At 40.6% G+C, this 14,432-nt stretch overlaps 1 protein-coding gene across 1 annotated transcript in view; it reads right to left on the bottom strand.

Moving 5' to 3' along the window:
* Nucleotides 1–12,923, bottom strand: part of PLEKHG7 (pleckstrin homology and RhoGEF domain containing G7) — a 34,172-nt gene extending 21,249 nt beyond the window's left edge. Inside the window, exons 1-6 of the mRNA XM_075140619.1 lie at nucleotides 12,219–12,923; nucleotides 11,050–11,069; nucleotides 5,454–5,581; nucleotides 4,125–4,165; nucleotides 2,095–2,190; nucleotides 829–978 (exon numbers count right to left, since the gene is read on the bottom strand). Of these exons, the coding sequence (XP_074996720.1) occupies nucleotides 829–978; nucleotides 2,095–2,190; nucleotides 4,125–4,165; nucleotides 5,454–5,581; nucleotides 11,050–11,069; nucleotides 12,219–12,923 (1,140 nt within the window). The remainder of the gene's footprint in view (nucleotides 1–828; nucleotides 979–2,094; nucleotides 2,191–4,124; nucleotides 4,166–5,453; nucleotides 5,582–11,049; nucleotides 11,070–12,218) is intronic.
* Between the last annotated feature and the right edge of the window lie 1,509 nt (nucleotides 12,924–14,432).

Here is a 14,432-nt window from a genome sequence, read left to right as displayed (position 1 = left end):
CCCCACCAAGGACAAATTCAACCCACTCCTCTTTTTATTCCCTTTACTTTGCAGTACTTCTTGCTGAAAAGGCTAACTTTTCAGCAACGTGGAAAATGTTTCACTAACCTTTTTCCTTTGACTAATAAGAAAACAGAAATTGTCTGTGCAGAATAAAAGAAAAATGATAGGAAGATATTTAGGGAAGCTTCCATCCTTTTGAATGGGTACACTAACTTTTGATGTGTAATGAATGTAAGTAGTGCAGCTACTTGTAACAGTGCGTAGTATTCTTGTCCATATTTCAAAACTCTTAAAATTCACCAGGATGGAGACAATTTGGAGGTTTTGGGAGAGGAGTTTTTTTTTAGTTTGTTTGTTTTCTTGTAATATTAGAACTACACGTCTGCTGAATTCTGAGGTTTTCATGCTCTAATCAGGATAATCTAACCACAGCTCTATAGGAAGTTAAACGAAGAGTATAATGTTACAGACTAGTGGTAAAGAAATATTCAGTATAGTCAATTGGAGAGTGGCTTCAGTTCGGAGTTAGTGAGAGGAATAGTGGAATACTGTGGATACAGCTGAAATTACTGTAAGGATCTGCAATCAGATGGTGTTTGCAAAGCGCTAGAAAGTGATGTCCAGAAGAAGAGACGCCATCAAGGAGATAAAAACCAAAGGGAATTGTGGGCACAGGATGAGCAGGCAAGATGGGAGAAAAACCAAGCGCTGAAGTCATTCCCCCGTAGACACCCAACGAGAGGTTACAGGTGGCTTTATGTCTGCCATGCTGACAGCAGGACAAATAATGTTTCGTTATTTTTAAGAAATGAAATCTGAAGTTACCATCTTGAGAACCAGCAAATGATCCAGAAAGTAAGTGCATTCACTTGTGAAAAGTTCCCACACTGCTGCTTCTTTTTTCACTTCTAACCGGCTGTCGACATCTTTCTGCTCAGTCTGTTGTGCCTTTATAAATTCATGCCAAGATTTGCTCTATTGATTGAAGAAGAAAGAAAACTACTGACTGTTGCATCAACTGCTTCAGACCTTATGAAAAGAATCTATGATCTATTTGCCTATGTGAAGAGCCCAGCTGCCAGCATTAGTGATTCTTCTTCTGAAAGCTTAAAGATTCCTTTAAAAAGATTAAAAACCCTGACATTTTCCTCCAAAATATTTATAATATAAACACACTGAATTGAAAGTAACACAGTATGATAGTCTATGTTTGTAGGATGCTGTATCAAAAAATAGTGGGCAGCTTGCAAATGCTAAGGAATTTAATCTGTCGTGCTGTTGCTGCTACTGGAAAGCAGGGATGGATGATAGCTTCCTATTTTGCAGATGGTAAAATCAAGGTACCAAAGGACTAGGTCTTCATAGGTACTTGGATATTGGTTTGTTTAGTCCTAAGGTGGCCACTATCATCTTCCTGACCTGCTCCAAAGTCAGATGTTCACAGAGAAGTTAGGCACTGATAGGAGTCCTCAACAACCAAGTCTATGGGGAACTGCATGTAACAGCCTGCTGTGAGAAGCAAAAGGTTTGCTTTGGAGGGGGGATGGTGTTAGGTGTGGGTTATCTGAGTATCACCCTGGTAGCCCAAGCTTGGTGTTTCTATGGCTAGGGAGCCCTGGAGGCCAGGAGCCTTGTTTATCTGGCAGACAGGCTTTGGTGGGATTTCTGGTGTTGGCACTGACTTCTACGTGGCCACCTCTGAACGCACCCTAAGGCAGCAATGGGGGTGACAGTCCCCCATTTGGCATCTCTGTGATGCTGCAATTTCTTTCCCCAGATATGCAGGCACTGCTGAGAGGGTTTTCTTGATACCTTTTTCTGAAGGTGGTACCTTCTTGATCTAGGACGGTCTGGAAGCCTTTTAAAATCCAGGTGGTTGTGAGGGCCCTTGCTAACCACCTACGACACTCACAGTTTTCCCCTCACCCCTCCATTTCAAACAACAAAAATATACCTTATGTTTATGCATTAATTTTGCAAACAGGTCTCATATCCAGATTAATGTAGTGAAAAATGGTAACTTGAAAAGAACACAAAGTTTTATCCCCACATTTAAGTACCCTTGGTACAGTATACTGAGTATTTTGATACCTTAAAGCGGAAAAAATCATACGTGCTGCAGTCTATGATCCTAACGGTTAAAAGACAGTTTTCCAGATCAGATGCTTGCTTCTGTTTGTCTTTACCCTGTTGAATGACAAAAAAACCCCAACCCTGATTCTTACAATGTTTTAAAGACCAAAAAGAAGTTTACCCAGCTCAGTAACCTTGCCCTGATCTGTAAGGAGCTTGCCCTTAACTGAGTGATTTCCTCATATTTCCAGATTCTCCTACAGAGGGATGAGGCAGTGATGGCAGGTTTATTTGTAGCTATGGGTGGGGTGTGTAGGTGGCTTAGGTGTGGGTGTGTAAGATCTTATTTATGTAACACAAAGCCTTTGGCAGGGCAAATCATTGGTATGGCAACAGACAATGGACTACCCTCAGCAGACAGAACAAATAAAATATTTTACTTCCTTCAGCACTGTCAGAAATAGGGGACAACAAACTCATAGTTGAAATCATCCTCCTGCCATAGGTGTACAAAGCTTGCATGTATGGTGGGTTTTTTTTTTTTTAATTTTTTATTTGAGTTACATATTGAAAAGCTCCTTTGGTCAGCTGCAGAGTAGTGTCTATAAAATGAACTTTAAGAAAGCTTAAAGAGCAGGAGGAGTTTGTCTGTGTGAGGGATCATGAAATAAAAACAATTGCTCTTGGTTTGGCTTTGTTTTTCAGGCCGACAGTGCCATGTAAAAAGTTTAACCAGTATTTATGAACTCTAATTTAGTGCTGTGAGCATAGACTTATAAGGTGTTTGCCTAAGTTTTATCTGCTCTCTGGAACTGTATACTCATGCTTCATGGATTTCTATTGTCTGAACTTTAGGCACTGAACTCAAGCCAATTTTGAAATACGTGTTTGATTATAATATTTGAAATTCAGAGTTTAAGCTCAATTCTTAGTTTTGAAAGGTAGCTTGAAATAGAGCAGAAACAATAATGCAATTATATATACACATACTTAACCGATGCACCAGCAAGTGAATCGTATAAATTAAATTTTATGGCATTTAATAGTCTCAGAAATCACTTTTGGCTAAATATCAAAGGCATTTTTTGCAATTTCAAATATTTTTCTGAGTTTAAAAATTCTCAGTTTTAAGCCATGTTCCTTCAAATGCTATAGAAATGCTATCAAATGAAGTGGGAACTCTTGTACATGCTAACCTGAATACTTGCATTAGTTTCACCTGCACAAACTCTTCTTTGATAGTTGAGATTTAGAAGATAAAATGCAAAAATTATTAGGAAGGGACTGTTCACAATTACATGTTTACAGGTGCAAAGTTATCAAGACACTTGCGAATGATTTTTTGAATGATGAACAACACTCAAAAAGGAAATTCAGATACCATAGTAAGTGAAAATTTTCATAACTGGAAAAGACAAGGAAATGTGTTAGACAAGGAAATTAACTGAAGTGTGTTGGTGTGTATGCTTTTACTGGAGAGTGTGAGGGTGTTCACTAGGACAGGAAAGGCCTAAGAAAGCATCTGAAAAGCTACTGTGATAGGTAAAGCCTAGATCCCTTCCATATGAATGGGAGTTAGGCAAATAGTCCAGAGCCTTAAGGCACTAAGGTCTAGGTTGGCATGCAGAAAAGACAGGATATAGTGTGGTCAAAGCAACGATGCAACAGTCTTACCCAGCTTGGAGCTGCACTGGACCTGCTGCCACCACTGAACACCTTGAATGAGAGCTCCCATGCCCGCCCCGCTCTGCCCTCCTGATGCCAAGGGCACCTCTCCTTCCACCACCCATCGGGATGGGGAACAGTGGTGCTGACTGTGTTTTCATGTGCATCACACGCAGCAGCACTGGTGGCTGCACTGGAGCCACCCTACCTTCATTGCAGATTAATGTCCAAACAGTCCCAGGTTGGGCTGAGACCTCTGAGTTCAGCTCACCTGTTGGCTGCCTTTCTTCAAGGGCAGTAAAGTAAAGAAACACTTTTTACCTGGGTTAGTCGTGTGAGGAGGCAAGGTCAGTGCAAGGAAAAAAACATAGTGAAATACTCACAAATCCTCTTTTGGCAAACGGCCACCTTGGCTTTTTGGACTCTAATGGGTAAAACAAATGTGTTATCAGTAAAGAAACAAATAGCTAAAAATAAAACTGTTATTTATATTATTATTTTTTTTTTTTTTAGATGAAGCCTGATATACTATTCTACTTGGCTCAGATTTAGTTCTTGTGTTTAGGCAGTTTGTGCACCAGACTTAAAACCTATTAAGCCTGTAGGGCTCCTCCCAGCAAGAGTTATGTCTATCTGTGATGGGATCTTGGATGATGCTAAACACTCCCACTTGCTGCAGATGATCAGTATGTGATTGCCAATTCTTTATATGGGAAAACACATCATATCTCAGGCCAATTCTTGAAGATATCCATTGTTTTGAAGCACGAATTAGGCTATGTCTGCTCATTAGTGATATCTTGGAGCTATGCAGGTGTTTAAATCTCCTGTGAATAAACAATCCTACAAACCCTTAGCCTCAGATCTGTCATGGGGCTGGCACAGTGATGCAGGCTGTAATTCATGGTCCTTAGTGAGGCACAGGGAAAGTTGGGGATCTAGATGTAGGAATGCACTGGTTAGAGGTGAGGAACGCCTGTGTTTGTTCAGCAAGAAATTTGAAAGGCTTTTCTAAATGTGGCACCTACCTTCAGGCCTGCGTGTGACTGGGAATCACAGTCAAAACTTTCCCCTTTTGGATTTTGAAGGGCTTGGTCATTCTTTCTGGGCATGGCTGGCTTGTTTGCTTTCACGAAACTGCTGGTTGTGACCTTGACTTACTTATTTTTTGAGAAAATTTTGGTTTCTGGTCACCAGCATCTTCTGGTCTCTAGCAATCACACTGCACACTATACTATACTGCACAATAGATATTTGTGGAAATTGCTTGCAGGTCTACATTTCAGTGTTGGAAGGTCTTGTGAGCAACCTCTAGCTATGAGTTGGATCTGCTACCCTCGTGATTAGAGCACTACTGGAAAGGGTGGCATGGGCCACCAGGTAGGAATTTGTAACTCAACTGCTTGCAGATGGAGATCCTGGCCTGGGCTCTGGTTGCTTCTAGGCTGTGGAGGAGGGAGGTGATCCGTGTCCTGCCCCCCTCATCTACCACTTACATTTTGCATTCAACAATAAAATGCAGGCAAAAAAAAAAAATTGAGGGGAATTTTAAAATTAGCGATGCAGTCACTTTGGTGTGGGGTAAGAGAATCCCCCATGGAGGCTGCTCTGCCTTGCTTGTCATCGTTGCACTGATCCTCCCTCCCCATCCCACGTGCACACGTGTGTGCTTTTGCTGGGCTCAGACAAGCAAACCCCACCCTGTGTCTGACCTGCACTTAGCAGCAGGGCCGCGTGGGGCAGGTAGTCCATGGCACTGTCTGACACCAGGAGGTCTCCAGGGAACACCTCGAGTCCCAGCAGACTCACTACCATGGAGCTACGCCTGCGCTCGGCTGATCTGTGAGACGCAACAACAACACACGTCATCTCTCTCCGTTCGTGGCTGCAGAGGAAACTTCTGAAGTGCTCTTTGCGGATACAGGAGGAAATGAGCTAAAAAACCAAGTCACAGTGGCTATGACATAATGTGTTAAAGGAACAATGAATAGAAAATTTCAGTGATCAACAGCAAATATCTAATTATCTTTCCAACTCCACATTGTTGCTGACATCAAGGTGCTTATGGCCATGGCTTGCTTCAGATAGTAGGTACTTAGGGAATTTAAATATTGGAAATTCCTGGGTTCTTCTGAGATTAGGCAAAAAGTGAGTGGAGATTTCAGAATCTATGTTTTCGCACTAGAGTCCAAAGGAGCAGCTAAATACCGTGTCCATAGTCGATATGTGGGTTGTCATTACTTTTAACGTTCATATAACCCAGGTAATTTCAAGAAAAGACAGCATACTAATGAAACAGTTAAAATGTTGTGGGTTTTTTTTAATATTCAACCTTTTGTCTAGTTTGTGCTATTTTCTTTCTAAATCTTTATGGCATTTTTTTCTGCTAATTCAAATATTTTGTATTTTGAATATAATATGACTTAGTGGCCCCGCTGATCGAAAACAAATGGCTCTTTCCAACTATTGTTGTTACTAATGGAGGGCATTGTCCAGGATGTAGATCCATCAAGTGAAGTGACACAGGCATTCTGTATCCAACAGTGTGTTTGTGCCAGAGGCTGCTTGCATTCAAATACAGAAATTATTGGTGCACATCAAAAACCTTTTTGGATTTTGCTAATAACTCACACCGATACCTAATGAATTGTGTTAGTGTACTGTTGCAAAGTGATGGGTGTCTGTAGCTTCGGTTCTGCTGTCTTCAATTGATTGATGCGTGAAGACTGCATCAGATTTCAAAGGGTCAGTAATTAAGTAGCTGAGGGGGGAGGCATGAAGTGTTTGTGCGTATATAAAAATTCTCTTTTTTTAGTCACCATTTATTGTGTATGGTATTTTTGGTCAGTTAAGTATAATTCTTACTGCTTTTTTGCCTAGGCTGTGAATTTTACCTTACTGTTTTATCTTACTGTTAATTTTTTTACTTTACTGTGAATAATTGCCAACACCTGATGTGAAATCTGGCAGATATATTTTTCCCCTTAAGTGCATGAATAGTCACTTGACAACATATCAACTGGCAGATGAGCTCTGAGGTAGAGAACTGGGATTTGATATGTATCGCAGGACATTGAGATTATGCTTTTTGTTATGATCTGACAGTGACATTGCTTGCAATTGCCTTAGGTAAACCAATTGAATTGTATAGATGGAAGGAAAGACTGCTCCTAACAACAGAGAGGGCTGTAGGCTATCAGGAGGGCCAGGTCTGGGACTTTAACACTTAAAACGCGGACATATTAAGGCTTGAAAACTAAGTGTTGAGGAGTTTACAATGTGCAATGTATGAGTTCTCTAAAAGCTTTTTCTTTTCTGGTAGTCCTACTGAATGGGGAATATAAGATCTGTTTATTTAACTTTAGGGATTTACAATGAAACTCTGAGGTTTCTCATGAAATTGAACCAAACACGTGGTTTGAGAGCTTTTATGGAAGGGGTCTCTTTCTTGGTTGTCTGCAAGCCCATACCAGTGCAAGGGCGACCGCTTCCTGCTGAGGTGCGCTGAGTGCTACCCAGTGCAAATTTTAAGTGTTGGTAGCAATTGCATCAGGATGCTTTTGAAACTTCGAGCGATTCCACCATGCAATCTCTTGGGCAGCTGGATTATTATACAAGCCAGATGCTGCAATGTAATAGAAGGATAATTCTAAAAGTTGTCACTCCTGTGCTGGGAAATTCAGAAGAGTTATTTCAGGTTGGATTCACAATAAAATCTTGCCAAAGTATTATTGATTCTTAAAGTATCTAGCCTACTTCAATTGCAGAATATATTTTGAAGTTGGAGGCTAGTCGCTTATGAAGGTTAGTAATGGGAAGGACAGTTTCACTGTAACTGAGTTAAGTGGTGTTATTTCCCTAGATCAAAAAGGCTTGAACTTCAGAGACACATGTCTAAACAAGCTCTTCACATAGGTATGCAAGCCTGTGAAGTGTGGGAGCATGCCAAGGTCACTTGGATGTGTATCTACAATATACCTTTGCGATCTGACATGCCTGGTCTGATTAATGACTTACATGCCTAAATTATGTACTCATGCTTCACAGATGAAGGTACAGGTATCTGTGATCACCTGGCCCGATGCCTGTAGACGTATTAGATACATTAGATGCTCTTGTTGGTTTTACCGGAGAAATGAAACTACTGAAGGGCTGTGTGATGCAATTTATGCTCTTGTTGGTTTTACCGGAGAAATGAAACTACTGAAGTGCTGTGTGATGCAATTTATCAGTTTTTGAGTCTGTATGCAATATTTTACCATCATTTCATGCCTGCAGACCCTGTAGCTTTGCCTTTTTCTTTAGTTTTTTGTTTTTCTTATTAGAGGCAGGGGGCTGAAGTGCTTGAAACATTTGTACTTTAGGGATGAACTCAAGCACCTGAGGAGATATCATCTGCAATAGTTCCTCCTTTAAATCTACTTGTTTTGTGAAACAAGATGATGTTACAGGTTTGCATTACAAAGTTATGGAAAATTATTAAAGACCCTGAAGCAGATCATGGTCTGGAAAAACAAATATCCTGGGTATACAGTTGTTTCTAGGGCATGGAGAGTTTCAGCCAATTGCTTTTTAGATGTCTGTATCTTGATATGTTCATAATCTTAACTGAACTAGACCTTTAGATGTCCCAGGATTAGACATCTATATAAATCACCTTACTTAAATAACAGATACATTATTTAAAGGAATGCCTACTGGATGAGAATAAAAGCAACTGAAGAGGTTACAAGGGTCAACATTATAGGGTGGTCACAGTACTGAGAGAGCTGCCAGGTGATGACACTGTTACCAAAGCCACTCAGGGAGGGTAACTCCCTGATTCAAAGAGTTAGTGTGACACTTTGCAGGCATCTGAGACATTAAAAAAGGAAGAGGAGCACTTCAAGATAGATGAGCCCAGTTCCCTCAACTCATTGAAAATGAGCTGTCTTGGCAGTTACTGAGAAGACTTCTCATTAGTTTGTTGTCTTTAGGAAATAGTGCAATCCAGTTTTGCCCCCAGTCTCTGATATGCTGAACGGGGCAAGGAGAAAATGAACTCAGAGTAAAGTAAAGGTTTTGTTTTATCAACATGTCCTTCCACAGCAGCGTTGGTTTTAGCATCTTGCCCTGTCTCCACCACACACACCTCTCTCTGTGCTGCCCCTCTGGTCCTTTTTGTTTGTTTATTTTGACTGAATATTTTTAATTAGCATCAGTTCAGCATGTTGCCGTGCCGACAGAGACGTACTGGCATTCCTGACTGAGAACTGTGTGGGGGAAAGCTGTTTAAAAAGAGCATTGCTGCTTTAAGAAAGGCTTTTGAAAGTGCAGCCTGGGAGCGGGGAGAAGAGATGTTCATTAAAACTGAAGGACGGAGGTATGTTTTTACCCTGGACGATATGTAAGTCAGTCTTGGAGGAGGGTTGCCAGCTGTCCCAATGTGCTTCTAGATGGAGAGAATAATCTGACATTTCAGCGGTTTTCTCTGGCTGTGATTAGAAGGGATTAGCTGTTAAGGAGTTAGACTAATGATTTGGATAAAGGAGGAGCTGAATACAGTTGTTGCCCAGACCTTGGACCAAATTCAATCTGACGAAAAAGTTTAAAGCAGAAACTGGTGATTTTTGTTTTACATTTCTGCACATTCTAATATTGATCAGGACAAGAAATAAAATCATAATACCTCATCCAAACATCCTTTTCTCAGTCTTTCCTGCTGATGGCTGTGGAACAAAGCTTGCACTGTTTCCTGTGTGATTTCTTGATTTTAAAATGTGTCTGGATAGAATTCCAGAGCCAATATCCTAGCTGGCATATAGTGGCTTCCCTCTGAAGCTGCCAGGCAAGTGGCACCAAGAGAAGGTGTGTACGTTAAATGATCAGCGTTCTCCTGTTTAGCCATTTACATTTAGTATTCTTTAAATTCTTCTCTGAAGTTTGCTACAGATCACACAAATCTTCACCCCGTCAGTGAGATATGCTTATGTATTATAGTTTTGAGCTGAATCAGTGCAGACTCTTCCCACAATAGGTGCAGATCGCCTGTTTTCACATCAAGATGCAAAGATCGCTCCTCTCTCCATCTCCATCTCCCCTTTTCTACTGTAAACTCAAAATGCTAAAGAGTGGGCTGGAAATTGCAACAATTCAGAAAATCTAGAAAGCCTCTTCTACAGTGATCATGTAGACACACACACACACATCTGTTAAGCCTTGCAGCTCTAGGGAGCTGCGTTGCGTAAAGACTGATAGGCTGTATCAGCCTGCTCCAACACACCCAGTCCTGAACACAGACCTGTTTGCAAACTGCTGGTTTTAAACAGAGCTTTTACCTGAAAAATGAGTAAACATTGGGAAGAAGAGGAGCTACAGCTCAACTAATGATGTCTACTGCCTTAAGAAGTGAAACACTTTATGGTGGAATCACAAAAGCAGTGTATTGCTGTTTGTTGTGAGGCTGTTTCTGTCTTCCCCAAGCCTTGCTCACCAGTGCTAGTGCCTTTAATATACCTCACTCGCCTGCATGCCCCACCTGAAACCTTCAAGGGGATCGTGCGGTAAAGTGAGCACTGCATCGTCAGTGAGAGAGGTACAGTTATTAAGGGAGGTCCTAGCTCCTACTTCCTTCTTGTTTGGGGAGAAAATAAACTTGATTTCCCTTCTGTAAACATTTGAACATCTGAAGGAAACAAACATGGCTGGATCAAACTCATTTCTAATCAAGCTTTTACTTTCTGATAATTGCTTGTAAGAGCTTGATGCAATTCACTGCACAGATCTACAATACACAACATCTTATCTTGCCTGCACTAACTTATAAAATTCAAGTATTATTCTTAGTTTGTAGGATTAACAATCCCCCCATCCAGTAGCAGTCTTGGATCTGCTTTGCTCACGTATGAGAACAATATCGAGCTGTTCTGCTAGCTTCTTTGCTCCCTTCCCTCCCACAAAGTTTTGAAGAATGTCGCTCAAGATTATGAGATGTTTCACATTCTTCAAGCTGAAATTTGACACTGCTAATCCAAACAGCCAGACCTTTTGGCAGTTAGTTCCTAGTGCAGAGCTCTCCGATGGTCCAGCTGAAATATTGCGTGAAATATAGCTAAATGTGTCACGAAGAGGGCTACCTTTGAAAGAAAATCTCATTAAAAAGTTTAGTTTAACAAGCTGGTGACAGGCATTTCACAAAGCAAATCTATAAAATTAAAGTTGAGTTACACATACATGCCTCACTGTTCAGTTTTGTCTTAGAGTGAAGTGGATTCATTAAAAATTTACAGAAGTGAAGCTTAGAATAAGATAAAACAAATATATACATACCTTTGTATAGGCAATCCACTCTGAAAGAAAGTGAGATATTCTTGTTACTTGGTCAGAAAGCAAGCAAGCAATCTGATTGTGTGAAAAAAAGCACTCATTTGTTAAGAGAAATGTACTACATAGACTTTGGCATTGGCTAATTATTTTCTTTGTTGTGGAGAAAGGAGGCGAACTCATTTGATATCCAGAATGTTTTCTATATTTGAAGGGGGGCAAAAATAACTTTTGGTCTGTGGCACAAAACTAACTGGTTAGTAAAGAACTATACATCTATTTGACACCATCCACATTCAGTGAAATGTGTGTGTGGGTGCTTTGCGTAAGGATAGAGTCAAGCATATGTCTGAATTTAACTGCTTGTGCAAGTAATGCAAGGTTTTTGAGAGCAGATCTAGAAGCAAACCTGGCTTATGCAGTGCCTCTCCTTTTCTCCCTGGGGTGAAGTTATGGGCGATAGCTGAACGGTAGTTTGCCCCCAGGGAAAGACGGTAGGCTAGCTCCTCCCTTGCTTATTTCTCTTTACTGATGCTGGCACTCATGGGACCAGTGTTTCTTTTTTTCAGAAAAGCTTGCACAATTGCCTGCTCTTTTACGGAGCTGAACATAAAAATGGAGGGGTCTAGTGAGTGGCAGAGCTAGGTAAGTAGAAGTAAAGAAAGGGAATGGGACCTCTTACTGTGGCTCAACCATCTCGAATGACTTCATTCTTGGTTTTGTTGGGGTTAGTAATGCTATTCAGTAAAACAGAATAGAGAACTGCCCTGGCTTAGGAAGAACCTGGCTGAAGGACCCTGGAAATAAAATAATCTTCTAAAACCCAAACCAGAACTGGATAAATTACTTAGTCTTGTTGTTTCATAGCCCCACAAACAGTTATACTGGCCCGCCAGGGTGAATGGACAGAGGTGGGAAAGAGTGGCCATGTGCAGGAGTGGACAAGGCCAACTTGGTCACCAAGAGACAAGGCTGGAACCATTGTCTCTTGCTGATTGGGAAGGAAAAATCTCCCTTCCTGATGAGCGTAGAAGTTGGTCTGTCGTATCAAAGGAACGAGGGCCAGGTTGCCGTTCAGGTTAAGAACTGTGGTTTTGTTTATGCCCTGGGCCATGATGGACCAACTCTGAATATGCAAGACTGAAAAGGAGGTTGCATCATCCTATTCCTCTTACCTGGACACCCTCCTGTGGTGTAGGGCTGGGGCGGGGGAGTCTCCTAGGCAGCGTAGCAGAGTTGGCTCTCCAAGAGTTTTGGAGTGTCTCATTGGGACTGCCATGGCTGAGAGGATCTTTTTGGCTTGGCAGCTTTGATCTGGGGCTGACAGACTCTGGATCTGCTATAGTTGTCTCAGACTTGGCTTTGGAAGACAGTAATTTTGCATGGACACAAGAAGGCAACAACAATGAGGAAGCTGTAGTGCACCGAGGTGGACTCTTACAAATGTGGTGGAGAGAGCCAGTGTATTCCTTTTGATTCCCCAGCTGAGCTCTGTCAGAGCAGTCCTGAAATGACAGTGCTTGTGAGGCAGAGGCCATCCTTAGACGCCTTAAAGTTGGAGAAGTGGAAATTCTGGCCAAAGCATGCCGGTCAAACTGGAAAGGTACATGATGGCTCCCAATGCACTCCTCTGTGGGAAGCTTCAGAAGTGAAGACTCTGTATAACCTTGTCTTCGAATGTAGTCGCCTGGAGGTGTGGTCGTGTCCATACAAACTGATACTGCTTGCGTTTCACAGGGACTGAAGACATCTTCTGGACTGCTGCTTCCAGACAAAGCAACATTTTCTTTATGAAGCTCAGCTTCCCTGTTTAGAAGTTCCACACTGATGCACGTTTCTTTGACCAGGTCTGGAGAATAATCAGAGCTTGGTTTTTGCATTCTTTATTTGCAGCATGAAGATTTATAGCTTTGTGTACCTAGGATACATGATCAGAAAAGGTTCTTAGAAACTTGCTGTACGCATTTTTATATGGGAGGATATGCAAATGGAAAAAATCTAAACAAAATAATGTAGATATGTGCACTAGTACGGAAACAATTGCCTGCACTTTGAATCCTGCTTAAATGCAGGTTTCAACAGCTTCAGGACCCTATTTCAGCAAACTCTTTGAACAGCCACTAACTTTGAGTGTGCAAGCAGTGTCAGCATCAGTCAGCAAAACCAATTAGGTGGTAAAGACTAACTGTGTAATTAGGAACTCTGCTCATCTGGTACTGCAGCCGCCTAATCTCCCGTTGCCACTCCCCCATCGATAAGTGAGATTGTGATACTGCTGTACCTGGGATAAAAATGAAGTCACTAGCTCTCAGGACTCCTACTTGTTGCAATATTGTTTATGTACAAATACTAATTACTTGCTGAATGCTTAAGCAAATACAGTTTAACATTTATGTAAGGTGAGTCTAATCACTCTTGCTTTTCTTTTCAGCAGAAGTATTTTGTAGTAAACATTATGTATACATTGTAATCAAATAATTTATCCAACTTATCTGTTGATTGATCAGTAAATAATCTTATGTTCTGTGATTCATGAAGCTCTATTTTAAGGTATTTTAATGACTAGTCTCTCTAAAACTGGACTGACATTTCAAGTTATAACTGAAGATTACTAATTCAACCTCTTCAACCTCTTCTTTAATTCAGCTTCTTTGTTTGCTAAAAGGAATCTTAAAACTGTTCATGATTGCCGGCTTCTTTGGGCACTTTTATTTATTAGAATGAGTTTATTCAAAGATATGTTGACTTCTTTCTTGAGCTATTGAATATCCCACATTGAATATGATTTTTGTCTAACTATATAGTCCCACCAGGTTGATTTATAAAGTGATTAGAAACAAATTATTTAATCAATTTTGCTAGTTCAAAGTATTGCTTTTTACAAACACTTCAGTCATTATGAGACAATCATTCAGATGTTGACAGGAAGAAAAAGCATCTTTATCATAGAAATGGCTTTCACAACGGTAGTGAATAGTCACAAATATATTAGTATCTATTCATTCCTCCTTAATAGATAAAACCTAATTAACACATATGCTTATTAAAATGGACAAGCATTAAAAATCACATTCAAGATATATCATGAAAGACAATAATGACATATTATTACTATTTTCTACTTTTGAGCAAAGATATGATTGCATACCATTGCTGTGAGATTTGCTGTTATTGCTTTTTATCCTTTCAAGACTTTTATTTTGTGAAGTGCAATCACATCTAAACTACATAATGAAATAAAAAGACTGATCACTGTTTGGCCAGGCATACTCTTTGCTTTTTTTTTCTTTTTTGTTTTTTTAATAATCACCTCTTCCCCATGCAGAATTTTGCAACTCGGCATGGAGCTTTCAGATATTCATGCGAATAGTGTTCTGTTGCAGAAATAG

Source organism: Calonectris borealis, chromosome 1 (assembly GCF_964195595.1).
Source record: "Calonectris borealis chromosome 1, bCalBor7.hap1.2, whole genome shotgun sequence".
Lineage (NCBI taxonomy): Eukaryota > Metazoa > Chordata > Aves > Procellariiformes > Procellariidae > Calonectris > Calonectris borealis.
The sequence above is the reverse complement of the archived record's forward strand: the minus strand, read 5'-3'. Positions and strand labels throughout refer to the sequence as shown.